Here is a 13845-nt window from a genome sequence, read left to right on the forward strand (position 1 = left end):
GATTCTGCCAGGGCTGGGCAGGAAACAGGGCAGTTCCTGCCGATAACAGTACGCATCTTCTGCTTCTGCAAGGGCTTCTTTAGCAACCTCCAGGGGAGAGGAACCAGGAGCCCTCAGCCCTGCCCAGTGTCCACACCCAGAGACTGAAAAGGAAACGGGGGGGGAGCAACCGGCCCCTCACTGCGGAGACCCAGCGAGCAAAGGAGGCCGAGTGAGAATCAGAGACTGGTCACCGGGGTGAGTTACAGGCAGAGCTGGGAGAGGGGGGAGCCCAGGGCTGGGCCAGCAGGGGCTGCAGGTGGGATGTCAGGGGCGCTGGTAGGGGCTGTGGGGTGGGAGTGAGGGGCACTGGAAGAGCTGGGCTGGCAGGGGCTGTGGGGTGGGAGTGAGGGGCACCGGCAGGGCTGGGCTGGCAGGGGCTGTGGGGCAGGTGCGGGGGGCACTGGAAGGGCTGAGGACAGAGCTGGGCTGGCCCAGGCATGGGAGAGGTTGCAGGGAACCAGGCGTCCCACCCCCCAGCTGGCCCCGGTGCTCCCACATGCAGGCGCCTGACCTGGTGGGTCTCCCCAGGCCGTGGGCCGTGGGCCGAGGCTGGAGCGGGCCCGGCAGGACGTCACCGGCTCCATGGACGGGCGAGTCCCGGACACACGCGCCAGGAGCTCGGTGCAGACAATCAGGGAGCAGCGGTGGGAAGGATTGGCTCTGGTATGGGGCGTCCCGGTGGATATGGGGGGGGCAGCTCAGGGGCGGGAATGGGACCCACAGACTCAGGCTGCAGCCTGAAGGGCCCATCACGCCCGTCATCCAGCCTTCTGCACTTGGCCGGCCACGGCCCCTTCCCCACCTCGGCCTCTTACAGCCCCGACCATACCCCTGCATCACCCCTCTCACAGCCCCTCCCCCACTTCCCACCTCTCTCACAGCCCCACCGGGCACAGGGGGGCCATTGGCTCCCCAGGACCCAGCACAGCACAGCCTGGTCAGCACAGGGACTGGGGCAGCCAGGGCAGCCCGGTCTGGGGGAGAGGGACCCAGACCCACGGCCCTGCACCCATAGCCAGACCAGACTGAGCCGCAGGAGGGGAATGTGGCCCAGGCAGGCGCCTTCTTTGGCTGAACAGAGCAAGTTTTGCTTCCCTTCCCGTCCCTTCGCTTCCCCTCTCGCTGGCTCTGGCTCTAGGGGCATGTGGGCTGCGCAAGGGGGAGGCTGAGGAATGCCCCGGGTGCGGGTTATCTCCCGGCTACGTAGGATGGGCCCGGGCCCCTTCCTTCCCCGCCTGTGAGTTCTCAATTACAGGAATTGGTGCTGCAGAATCTGCCCCTGAGCGCTGGAAGTGCTGCCCAGGGTGCTCACCGCCGTACACCCAGCCCAGGGACCGGTGGGGTCCTATGCCCCATACTGTCCTCCGCCTCTGGCCACTCGCCTGCCCGGGAGGATAGGGAGGGGCGGTGGCAGCCAGGTGCCTGCATGTGAACCACACTCTTGGGGGGGAGTGTCCTGCGTGTGCACTAGGGAGTGAAATCCCCTCGCACGACTTAGTGGGGGAAATGGCCAGTGTAACCAGTGAACTGAGTAAAGTGGAGGGGGCTCCAGTCTCTCTGCTCCTGGCCCGGGCAGGCCCAGGATGGGCAGTGCTCCCTGTGTAGCCAGGTCCCCCGTTCCCACCCCTGCTTTGCACTCCCAGGTCCTGAGCCCCCTGCTGTGCTCCGCCCCCCCATCCCTCTGCCCTCTCCCCTTCATGCCGGCCATGCCTGCCGCTGCTCTGTGGGTCTGTGCTCCTGGGCAGGGCTGGGCTTGCCTGTTAGCACCTGCTGTTGTCACCCAGCGAGCTACAGTCGTTCTGCTTCCTGTTGGTGTGGGCACTCCTGGCACCTCCCTCCGCCCACCACCGGCTCTCAGATGCGCCTGTCTCGCTCGCCACCCTCTCCGGTGGGTCTCGCCTCCTGCCCCACACGGGAATCAGACTGGGCAGCCCAAGGGCCCCTCCCAGTTCCTAGTGCACAGCCCTTCCCGCCAGTGGTGCCACCCCCAGCCTGGAGTCTGTGCCCCGCCCAGCTTAGGGGGTGCCTGTCCCATCAGCACAGCTCTCTGTCCAGGGCCCCCAGCATGGCACAGCCCCCTGCACGTGTCCAACAGAAACAAGAGACCTGGGAGGGGGCTCTGACCCAGGAGCACAGGGCGCTGGATGGACATGGGGCTGGCAATGGGGCAGGGCTCTGATGTGGGGAGCTGGGGCCTAGCTGGCCCAGGAGTGGGGTTTCAGCAATAACTCTGCTCTCTCCCTGCAGCAGGGCCCGGGGGCTGAGCAGGAGCCGGGGCGCCCGGTGCAGCTGGTGCGTCTGGACGAGGACGGGGGCCTGTTCCTGGACGAGGAGGCCCTGAGCCGCTGCCTGGAGCAGGGTGGGGTGGGGGGCGCTCCCGTCTGCCTGGTGTCCGTCATCGGGGAGCAGCGCCGGGGCAAATCCTTCCTGCTGAACTACCTGCTGCGCTGGCTCCGCAGCCCAGTGAGTGGGGGCAGGGCAGGGGGAGCTGTGGGGTGAGTGGCCCCCGCCTGCCCCCTGCTGGAGGGCCCCGAGCTGCACACCCACAGACCCACATGTCAAGTCACTCATGCCATGGCCGGACTCCAGCTTGTCTGCCTGGGGTATATCCAGAGCTCAGTGTGTCTGTCTACACAGTCCGTGGGTCTCTCCCATCACCCGGGCCACAGGCAGAACCATCTGCAGGGCAAAAGAACAGGGTGGGGAGTGAGCGTGGGGTGTAGGAAGGGTTTACCCAGAGCCACGGCGTGGGACTAGCTACATCTCCCATTCCAAGCTGGTCCTTCCCCCGCCGTATCTTTCCCTGCCCCGCACACGTACCACTAGCGCCCCTACCCCCGGTATCCCTCCCCACCCTACACATATACCACTAGCACCACCCCTCCCCGGCATTGCAGTCACTCCCGTCCCCCGCCCTGCACTGACACCCCCGCGTCCCTCCGGCAGGACACCAGTGACAGGTCATGGATGGGCCGGGAGGAGGAGCCTCTGAAGGGGTTCGAGTGGCGGGCCGACGAGCAGCGGGTCACTAAGGGGGTGTGGGCCTGGAGCCAGCCCTTCTGGGTCCCTGCCAAGGAGGGACAGGTGAGTGGGGCTATGGGGGTACACAGGGTAAATGGGAGGGAGACGTGGGCGCAGGGGGAAGGGAGGAGAGGGAATGGGGGGGAAAGGGAGGGATGGAGACTTGGGGGAGGAAAAGAGACAGATGTAGGGAGCGAACAGTGAGGTCTGCGGGAGGCAGGAACAAGATGCCAGGGGGCAGAGGGCAGGGGGCAGGCTGTGGGGGCAGAGGGGCCATGGCGCTGACGTGGGTCTCTCCTGGCCCCAGGTGGCCGTGCTGCTGGTCGACACCGAGGGCTCCATGGACGTGGAAAGAAACAAGGAGACCAGCATCAAACTCTGCGCCCTGTCCATGCTGCTCAGCTCCTACCAGGTTAGAGGACCCCAGAAGGGAACACTAGGAGGCACTGTGGGGCAGGGAGTGGGACAGGGCCCATCAGGGGACCCTCTCCCCTGGCGGGCAGGGCTGGGCAGTGCCCCAGGGTGGCACTAGGGGGCGCTGTGCTCAGGGCAGTGCCGTGGCTGGGCAGTGACCTGGGCCGTGGCTGCAGCTCTCCCGTCCCGACTCTTTGCAGATACTGAACATCGGCTGTCGGGTGAAGGACCCGGATCTCGAATACCTGGAGGTGAGGCCGGTCAGCGCGACGCAGAACGGGGCTGGGCCAGGCTCTCCCGTTAGCCCCACCGGGTATTATCCCTCCCCACGGTCCTGTGGGGAAACTGAGGCCCGGAGAAACTGACTCTCCCACCTGGGCCTCCTGATTCAGCGCTGTCACCGAATGGCCATGCGCGGCGAGTTATATGGGTTCGAGGTGCTCATACTCCATCAATATTCAGAGCCAGGGGCCCTGCTCCAGCAATATTTGGAGCTGGGTCTCTCTCCCAGCTCAGCCTGGAGTGATCCCCGGCCCCCATCTCCCGGCCCTCCCCCCATGTGTTCTCCCACCCCATCCCCAGAGCTCCCCCTAGGCCCTGGACCGTCCCTGCCGTGCACAGCTCTCAGTGCGGCTCCCCCTCACCGGTGCACTCTGCCAGCTGCTTCTGCCACACACGGTGTTCCCAGGAGATACCCAGACGTGACATGATGTCACGGCCCGGGACTTCAAAACTGCTCGGCGCCGCACGGCCTAGCTCCGGGTTCGGAGTCCGGGGCCCGAGCACAGACTCCGGCCCCACAAAGTGGAAGGCAGAAGGTAGGGGAGGGGGAAAACTAGGGGGAAGGGGTGGGAGAGGAATGGGCTTGTGTGGAAGGGGAGGGGGAAGAAAGGGGCAGGCACCAAGAGACAGCGTAGAGGAGAGACAAAGTGCAGGGGGCCAAGTGCAGACAATGAGGAAAAGGGCAGGAGGGGAGGTGTCAGTGGGAGGGGGCAAGGTGATGCTGGGAGGAGAGAGGAGAGGGGACGGGCATTGGGGGCTGGAGGGGGAGGTGCTGGGAGAAGGCTTGAAAGAAGGGGTAGGATGCGAAAGGCGAGGATGTAGCAAGTCATGTGTGAGGGCACAGAGGGGCAGGAGGGGAACAGGGGCAGAGGGTGGTGAGGGGGTGGGCATCAGGGAAAAAGAGGGCAAAGGGGGTGGGGGCAGTGAGGGAAGGGGAGGAACCAGGAGGGTGCAGGGCTAAGGGAAGGTGCAGGTGCCAGGGGATTCTGGGATGAAGCAGAAGGGCAGACACCTGCAGGGGAGGGACCTGCACCAGAGGAGAGAGGCAGAGCAGGTGTGTAGAGGGAGGTGTTAGAAGAGGGGTCGCTCACATGATCAGAGTGGGGCTACTGGAGGAGTGGGCACAGGGGGGAGAGAAGGGCTGGTGGAGGGGGGCAGGTCGCAGGAGGGCTGAGGGCAGTGAGAAGGCAGGAGTCAGGACAGCAGAGGTGGGTGAGGGTTTGTGGGGGCCAGGAGGCACCAGGGGAGCTGATGGAGCAAGGGGAGGAGACAGGGCAGCAGAGGGAAAAGGTAGAGCTTTATAAAATATTTATTAATAACTTAGGTGTCACAGTGGCCCGTCCGAACAAGCCCCATGAACTCAGTTCAGGTGCACAACACAAATCCATTCTGCTCACGGGAGGAACCTCTTAGGCTACGTCTACACTGGCGGCTTCTTGTGCAAGAGCACGTCCACACTGCCACGTGCGAGCTGTGCTTTTGCACAAGAGCATCCATGCCAGTGTGGATGCTCTCCTGCCATTTTAGCCATAAGGGTTTCTTGCACAATAAATCCCTGCCGATTACCCACAGTGCCCTCTTGCACAAGAGAGCTTACACCTGTTAGAAAAGAGCGTAGCTCTTGCACAAGACGCCCTCTTTTCCCACACCGTACGGTGAGTTTCCTTGCGCAAGAGCAGGCGGGCAGTGTGGCTGCTCTGTGCGTTCCTGCACAAGAACGACTGTACTTGCGCAAGAAGCCGCGAGTGTAGACAGAGCCCTAGAGGGAACCCTTCCCCCAGCGTCTCTGCCCCCGAGTTAATGTCACACACGTTGGGTTAATGCAATTGCAGGATAGTTGCATAAGGGAGGTTTGGTGGGGGCCAAACTAATCCCTGTTGGTAAGATTTGTGACAGACCGGGCTGTGTCTGGGCACAGCTGAGGGTGTCTGCTCAGGGTGAATTGCTCAAATTTGGGGCTCCTTATAACCCCAGACTGGAGACCCTCCCAAATAGGCCACAAACCAGTCCCACAGGGTGCTTTGGCCAAGCTGGCAGCAAGTCAGAAGCCTCACGAGCAAAACCCCTCAGACACCCCAGCAATATCTGTGCCCCAGATGGCCCCAGACCTCATACACCGGTGAAGGGTCTTAGAGCCCAATCTCACCCACCCTAAACAAGTTCTGTCCGGTTCCAAGAAACCAGCCACAGATCCCAGGTTAATTTATCCTCTGGATCGTACGCACAAATCACGCTGAGCCAATCCTTTAGAATCTAACATCTAGGCTGTGTCTACATTGGCAAGATTTTGTGCAAAAGTAGGTGCTTTTGTGCAAAATCTTGCTGCCTGTCTACACTGGCCAAGAGTATTTGTGCAAGAACACGGCTGTTGTACTGTACAAAATCAGTGCTTCTTGCGCAAATACTCGGACGCTCCCGCTCAGGGATAAGCCCTCTTGCGCAAGTATTCTTGCACAAGAGGCCAGTGTAGACAGCCATGGTAATTTATTGCGCAAGAAAGCCCGATGGTTAAAATGGCCATTGGAGCTTTCTTGCACAAGAGAGCATCTAGACTGGCACGGATGCTTTTGCACAAAAGCACATCTCTTGCGCAAAAGCACATGCCTGTGTAGACGCTCTTTTGCGCAAATACCTTTTAACGGAAAAACTCTTCCGTTAAAAGTATTTGCGCAAAATCTTGCTAGTGTAGACACAGCCCTACCGGTTTATTACTAAGAGAAAGAAAAGCATGAGAGTGAGGTTGCTAAAGTATCATACATTACATGCATCGAATCCCCCAGTTCTCCATGCAGGCTTGCAGCAGAGATGTTACAGCTGCTGGCTTAAAAGTCCTTGGTGCACATCCTATGCCAGGATGGGTCCACAGTTCTACCCGGCTCGTGATTCCCTAACTCTACACACAGACATTGTGAAGAGCAGATACAGAATCAGTAGACAGTAAGCTTTTGTTTGACACCTCACATGGCCCCTTTCATACCAACTTTTGGGGCAAACACCCCCGCATGGGCGCAGCATGACCTGGCTGCTTCCCTTAAACTCCGGTAATGTGACAGAAGGATGGTGGGAAAAGTCCTCTGAGAGGGGTGACATGACACCTTTTGCTTCTGGTCATGTGTCCGTACCTCCAGGGGCATGGCTAATGGGGTTGGGGGTGTGGCTGATGGGGTCGGGGCGTGGCTAATGGGGTTGGGGGTGAGGCTGATGGGGTTGGGGCGTGGCTAATGGGATTGGGGGTGTGGCTGATGGGGTCGGGGCGTGGCTAATGGGGTACCACCAAAAATGACACAAACCTGCCGCTTGTGCGCATGGCTTGGCCAGCTCCCAGCCTGGCTCTCTCCCCCAGGTGCCCGGCACTGGCCGTGGGGTCGAAGCTTGGCCCGTCCCTGCCCCCCAGCCCAGCCCAGCGGGCGGTGGGAAGGCTGCTGGGCTGGGGCCTGGGGCTGTCGCTCTGCCCCCCACTCTGCTCCGCTCTTCTCTTCTCTCCCAACTTGTACCCAGCCCAGCCCCACGGGGTGGGCCAATGGCAGCCCCTTAGCTCTGCCTGGGCCAGGGAGGGAAACGCTCGGGGAAGGCCTGAGGGGGGCGCGGAGCCGGGAAGTCAGGGCGGGGCCAGTGCTGGGAAGCTGGTAGCATCCATTGGCCAGAGGCGATGGTGTTTGGGGGGGGGATTCTCAGGACCCCCATAAGAAAGGGCCTCGTGTCAAGATCAGTGACCACCCCCCACCCCAGCCTCCACCGAGCCCCCTGGGGACAAGGAGGGGCCCTGGGAGCAGACATGCTGCTCTGTGGGGCGTGAGTGGGGACAAACGGGGGTGGCCAAGGGTCATCTCCTGTCCCAGACCCCCACACCCATGTCCCTGCCCAGGGTAGGCTGCTTCCCTCTGCCCCACGGAACCAGTGTTTGGTCCCCTCCAGCTGGGGGTCGCACTCCCCAGCCCTCGCTTTCAGGGCAAACACTTTAGCACTCCCAGACTCACCCCCACAACCTGCCCCCCACCCCCTTTCTGCCCGCCCCACAGATGTTCCTGCAGGTGGCTGAAGTAGTGGGAAAGGAATATGGACTGGAGCCCGTTCAGGTGAGATGGCTTCCCACCCCATCCCCCATCCTGCCCCATATATCACCACCCTGCACCCCTGCCCTGCTCCACAGCAAGATCCTGCCCCCACCTCCCTCCCACCCCCCCCCCCCCCGTGCCCTTGGATTTCAAGGTTCCCCACCAGATATCATCCTCCTGCCCATTGCACCCCCCCCCCTCCGTCTTCCCACAGCACCTGGATCTGCTGGTGCGAGACTGGAGCAGCTCCCAGCTCCTTGGGGCTGAGGGCGGGAAGAAGCATCTGAGAGACGTCCGGCAGGTGAGCGGGGGGGGGGGTGGGGAATGGGGCACAGCGGCTTACCGCCATATGGGGCTGCTAGCCCCACTCTTTATGCAAGTTGCCTGGCAAATCCCATGATAACAGGGGTGGCCTCAAATGGAAGAAGTGGGGCCAGGGTACTTCCAGATGTCCCCCCCTCCAGACCATGATGGGTCTGGGGGTGGGGGAGCCCCTTTGCCCCCCCTTCCCACTTAGGGTTGCCAGATGGCTTCCCCCAAAATACTGAACATGAACCTCCAATCACCCCGCCAGCTGAGGGCTCCCCCCGGAAACCCCATTGGCAGGCTGAGCCTGCCTCTCAGAGCCTTTGTTCCGTTGTGGGGGCGAATCAAGGGGGGTTCAGGCCTGGCCCATATTCCGGCCATGACAGGACGGGGATGAGCTGCCTGAAAATCTGTGAGCACGAAGTGGAAGGCGCCGTCCTCTGCCCCCACGCCCGGTGGAATGTCTGGCCGGGCTCTGAGCGGAGGGCAGACCGTCGGATGGAAGGGGGGGGATTTACACTTCCCAAAGGGGTCAGGGCAGCAGGGGAGGAAATTAATTGCCTGCCCCCACTGGGAGCCCTCAGCTGGTTGCGTACAGAAGCCTGGTGGGGCGGGAGGGGCGGGGGGAGTGGCGTGGGAGGCGTTGCCCAGCAAGAAAAGGAGAATATATGAGACATTGCACAGGTCCCGTATTTTCTGAACTTTTTTACTCGACAGAGGGTGCAAAAAACAGACTGTCTGGTTGAATACAGGACAGCTGGCAACCCTGTTCCCACTATGCACCCATGTCCCTGGCTTTGGGAGGAGACTTCCTGTGTTCCCTCACCCTCACGCCAATCAGGGCTGGGGTGCAGGGATCACATGAAGCTGACTCATAGACTCATAGGCTGCATCTAGACTGGCATGATTTTGCGCAAAAGCAGCTGCTTTTGCGCAAAATCTTGCCTCCTGTCTACACTGGCCACTTGAATTTGCGCAAGACCACTGACTTTGTAAGGTACAAAATCAGTGGTTCTTACACAAATACTCCGACACTCCCGCTCAGGGATAAGCCCTCTTGCGCAAATATTCTTGTGCAAGAAGTCCAGTGTAGACAGCCACGTTTATTTCTTGCGCAAGAGAGCGTCAACACTGGCACAGATGCTTTTGCGCAAAAGCAAATCTTTTGCGCAAAGGCTCATGCCGGTATAGACGCTCTCTTGCACAAATACTTTTAACAGAAAAACTTTTCCGTTAAAAGTATTTGCGCAAAATCTTGCCAGTCTAGACGCAGCCATAGACTTTAAGGTCAGAAGGGACCATTATGATCATCTAGGCTGACCCCACAAGGAGTACAGGTAGTTCGGAATAGGAAGCCTAATCTGAACTACCTAGTCCGTGCCGCGTGTAGCTGCGTGTAGCCGCGGGCACGGAGTCCGAACTAGCGGACATTTAAAAATGGCGGCACCCGGCAACATGCAAATGAAGCCCAGGAAATTCAAATCCCGGGCTTCATTTGCAAGTTCAAATGCCTACATTAGCCATCCTAGTTCGAACTAGGGTGGTAGTGTAGACATACCCTAATATATTTAAAGAGAGCAATCATGTCCCCCCTCAGCCTTCTTTTGGTTAATGTAAAGACACCAAGCTCCTTGAGTCTCCTTTCATAAGACAGGTTTTCCATTCCTCGGATCATCCTAGTGGCCCTTCTTTGTACCTGTTCCAGTTTGAATTCATCCTTCTTAAACATGGGAGACCAGAACTGCACACAGTATTCCAAATGGGGTCTCACCAATACCTTGTATAATGACACTAACACCTCCTTATCCCTACTGGAAATACCTCGCCTAATACATCCCAAGATCGTAGCCTTTTTCACGGCCATGTCACAATGGCGGCTCATAGTCATTCTATAATCAACCAGGACTCCGAGGTCCTTCTCCTCCCCCGTTACTTCCAACTGATGTGTCCCCAGCTTATAACTAAAATTCTTGTTATTAATCCCTAAATGCATAACCTTACACTTCTCACTATGAAATTTCATCCTATTGATATTACTCCAATTTACAAGATCATCCAGATCTTCCTGTATGATATTCCGATCCTTTTCTGAATTGGCAATACCTCCCAACTTTGTGTCATCCGCAAACTTTATTAGCACACTCCCACTTTTGGTGCCAAGGTCAGTAATGAAAAGATTAAATAAGATTGGTCCCAAAACTGATCCCTGAGGAACTCCGCTAGTAACCTCCCTCCAGCCTGACAGTTCACCTTTCAATATGACCCGCTGTAGTCTCCCCTTTAACCAGTTCCTTATCCACCTCTCAATTTTCATATTGATCCCCATCTTTTCCAATTTAACCAATAATTCCCCATGTGGTACTGTATCAAATGCCTTACTGAAATCGAGGTAGATTAGATCCACTGCATTTCCTTTATCTAAAAAATCTGTTACTTTCTCAAAGAAGGAGATCAGGTTGGTTTGGCACGATCTACCTTTTGTAAAACCATGTTGGAATTTGTCCCAATTGCCATTAGCCTCAATGTCTCTAACTACTTTCTCCATCAACATTTTTTCCAAGACCTTGCATACTACAAATGTCAAACTAACAGGCCTATAGTTACCCAGGTCACTTTTTTCCCCCTTTCTTAAAAATCGGAACTATATTAGCAATTCTCCAGTCAAATGGTACAACCCCTGAGCTTAGAGATTCATTAAACATTTTTGCTAATGGACTTGCAATTTCCTGTGCCAGTTCCTTTACTATTCTTGGATGAAGATTATCTGGGCCCCCCAATTTACTCCCATTAAGCTGTTTGAGTTTGGCTTCTACCTCGGATATAGTAATATCTACCTCCTTATTCTTATTCCCATTTGTTATGTTGCCATTATCCCTAAGCTCTTCATTAGCCTCATTAAAGACTGAAGCAAAGTATTTGTTTAGATATTGGGTCATGCCGAGATTATCCTTAACCATCCTTAGTAATTAGTGGTCCTACTTCTTCATTTTTTGTTTTCTTCCTATTTATATGGCTATAAAACCTTTTACTATTGGTTTTAATTCCCTTTGCAAGGTCCAACTCTACCTGACTTTTAGCCTTTCTTACTTTGTCCCTACATGCTCTAACCTCAATAAGGTAGCTTTCTTTGCTGATCCCTCCCATCTTCCACTCCTTATATGCTTTCTGCTTTTTCTTAATCACCTCTCTGAGATGCTTGCTCAGCCAGCTTGGTCTAACACACCTGCCTATATATTTTTTCCCCTTTCTTGGGATACAGGCTTCTGACAGCTTCTGCAACTTTGACTTAAAATAATCCCAGGCCTCCTCCGCCTTTAGATCCATAAATTCTTTAGTCCAATCAACTTCCCTAACTAATTTCCTTAATTTATTAAAGTTAGCCCTTTTGAAATCAAAAACCCTCATCTCAGATTTATTTTTGTTTATCCTTCCATTTAATTTGAACTGAGTTAGCTCATGATCACTCGAGCCCAGGTTGTCCCCTACAACCATTTCTTCTATGAGGCCCTCACTACTCACCAAAACCAAATCTAAAATAGCATCCTCCCTTGTTGGTTCAGCAACTACTTGATGAAGGAATTCCTCAGCTATCACATCTAGGAAAATCTGAGCCCTATTATTATTACTAGCACTTGTTCTCCAGTCTATATCTGGAAAGTTGAAGTCTCCCATGATTACGCAGTTTCCATGAGTATTTACTTCTTTAAAAACATTAAAGAGGTCTCTATCCATATCCAAATTAGATCCCGGTGGTCTATAGCACACCCCAAGCACTATCCCAGGGGAGGGTCTGATAGTTTTCTTCCCCAATGTGATTTTTGCCCAGACAGACTCTGTCTTCTCCATTCCTTCACTTTTTAATTCTTTACAATCTACCTCATCTTTGATGTACAATACGACTCCACCACCTTTACCCTTATTTCTGTCTTTCCTAAACAGCACATACCCTTCCATACCTGTGCTCCAGTCATGCCTAGTATTCCACCATGTTTCTGTTATTCCTATAATATCTGGTTTCACTTCCTGGACCAGTAGCTCTAGTTCCTCCACTTTGTTACCTAGGCTCCTCGCATCGGTGTACAAACATCTTCATTTTTGCTCTTTGGTCTCACTCACATTCTTTACCCCATTTGGCACATAAGAACGTAAGAACGGCCGTCCTGGGTCAGACCAAAGGTCCATCTAGCCCAGTATCCTGTCTGCCGACAGTGGCCAGCGCCAGGTGCCCCAGAGAGGGTGGACTGAAGACAACGATCAAGCGATTTGTCTCCTGCCATCCAACTCCAGCCTTTGACCCCCAGTTCTGCCTTGTCCCTCCTTTCCCTCTACTATTAAAGCCCACGCTCCTCCCATTTTTGACCCATGACCCAGGTCTCCATGTTTTTCTCTTACAATGCTTCTGAGACCGAGGCTAAAGAAACACAGGTTGTTTGAGAACACTGGAAAAAACAGGACGTTCGTTTCCTGAACATGGCCAGCACCCCTGACCCTGGAGCAGGGACATGTCATTTGGCAGGGGGTGGCCCATGAGTCAAAGACATGCCCAAAGCTGAGCCAAGAAAATCTGTCCCCCTCTGTCCTCCCCCCGCCCTACACTGGCCAAGTAGCAGACGCCGGAGAATCTCACTGCACATGCTCAGCAGAGGCTGGCTGGCGTGTCACTGCTAAACCAGGTGCAGGCAAGATCCAACCCGTAAGCCAAATCCAGCCCGCCACGCTGTTTGATCCAGCCCACGGCTGCCCTGCCACGCCCGTGCCCCAGGCTAACAAAGACCTGGAGACAGGGGAGAGGGAGACGTCTCCTCCCCTGGCCAGGGACACATGGCACCATAGGGAACCGCCAGCTGTTCAAACTGGCTGGAGGTTTGCTCTGGGCACTGTGCACCCCTGGCAGGGCTGGGTGGGGGAAGGGAGGGGTTTTCTTGCTCCCCACCCTGCAGGGGTGTGTGTGAAGTCTCCTTCCCCCCACTCCCGGTGCCTAGAGGGACCAGCCCCTTCCACCTAAGGCTGCACCCCTTCCAGGGCCGGCCTGGGATCAGTACCAGCACCGGTGAAGTGTCCCCTTGCAAAAGTTATTGCCCATCTCTGTGCTAAAGTCTCCATGGAAACTGCTCCAGCCTCCTGGCTCCATGTGCTGCCCATACTGGCCAGGGCGAGTGTCTCTCTAACCGTTCCCCCGGCTCCGGCAGAGGCTGGCGGCGACGTCCCCCTGCAAGCACCCCAAGGCCCTGGCTGTGCTGGGCAGAAGCAGCAGCCGCTGTTACCTGATGCCCTACCCCGGCAAGCGGATCGCGACTGGCAGAGAGGGAGCCCTGAGAGGTAACGGGCCGGGAGAGCGGCTCTGGGCCTGCCCCACGGGGCGTCTCTGTCTCTCCCGAGTTGTGGGGGAGGACGCTTGGCCCCGAGTTCATTGTCCATCTCCCCCCGGCAGACATGGACGAGGATTTCCGGGAGGGCCTGAGGGACTACGTCACCGCTCTGGTGGGCTCGGCCGGGAGACACGTCTGGAGGGACCAGTGGGGGGAGCCGCTCACCGGGACCCAGCTCGCCGCCAGGATCAAGGTGGGGACCTGCACAAAACCAAGCAGTGTGAACGTGGATGTTTTCCGCAAAACCTCATTTTAGAGGTGTCATGATTCTGAGGGTTAGCCAGCAGCCTGGGGACTAAGGAGTTAACTATGCCCCTTACCTAGCCAGGTGGAGTGGCCAACAGGAATGTAGGTAG

The 13845-nt window shown here is 57.0% G+C and overlaps 2 protein-coding genes across 2 annotated transcripts in view; one reads left to right on the forward strand and one right to left on the reverse strand.

Moving 5' to 3' along the window:
- LOC102463808 (RING finger protein 112-like) overlaps nt 1-13845 on the reverse strand; it is a 107687-nt gene that overhangs the window by 50179 nt on the left and 43663 nt on the right. The gene's annotated exons all lie outside the window — the stretch shown is intronic.
- LOC112547711 (uncharacterized) overlaps nt 1-13845 on the forward strand; it is a 47926-nt gene that overhangs the window by 24017 nt on the left and 10064 nt on the right. Inside the window, exons 16-24 of the mRNA XM_089778867.1 lie at nt 571-705; nt 2290-2505; nt 2989-3126; nt 3371-3475; nt 3678-3728; nt 7779-7835; nt 8029-8115; nt 13310-13439; nt 13552-13682. Coding sequence (XP_089634993.1) covers nt 571-705; nt 2290-2505; nt 2989-3126; nt 3371-3475; nt 3678-3728; nt 7779-7835; nt 8029-8115; nt 13310-13439; nt 13552-13682 — 1050 coding nt within the window. The remainder of the gene's footprint in view (nt 1-570; nt 706-2289; nt 2506-2988; nt 3127-3370; nt 3476-3677; nt 3729-7778; nt 7836-8028; nt 8116-13309; nt 13440-13551; nt 13683-13845) is intronic.

This window comes from Pelodiscus sinensis, chromosome 5, assembly GCF_052426305.1.
Source record: "Pelodiscus sinensis isolate ZL-2025 chromosome 5, ASM5242630v1, whole genome shotgun sequence".
Classification (NCBI taxonomy): Eukaryota; Metazoa; Chordata; order Testudines; family Trionychidae; genus Pelodiscus; species Pelodiscus sinensis.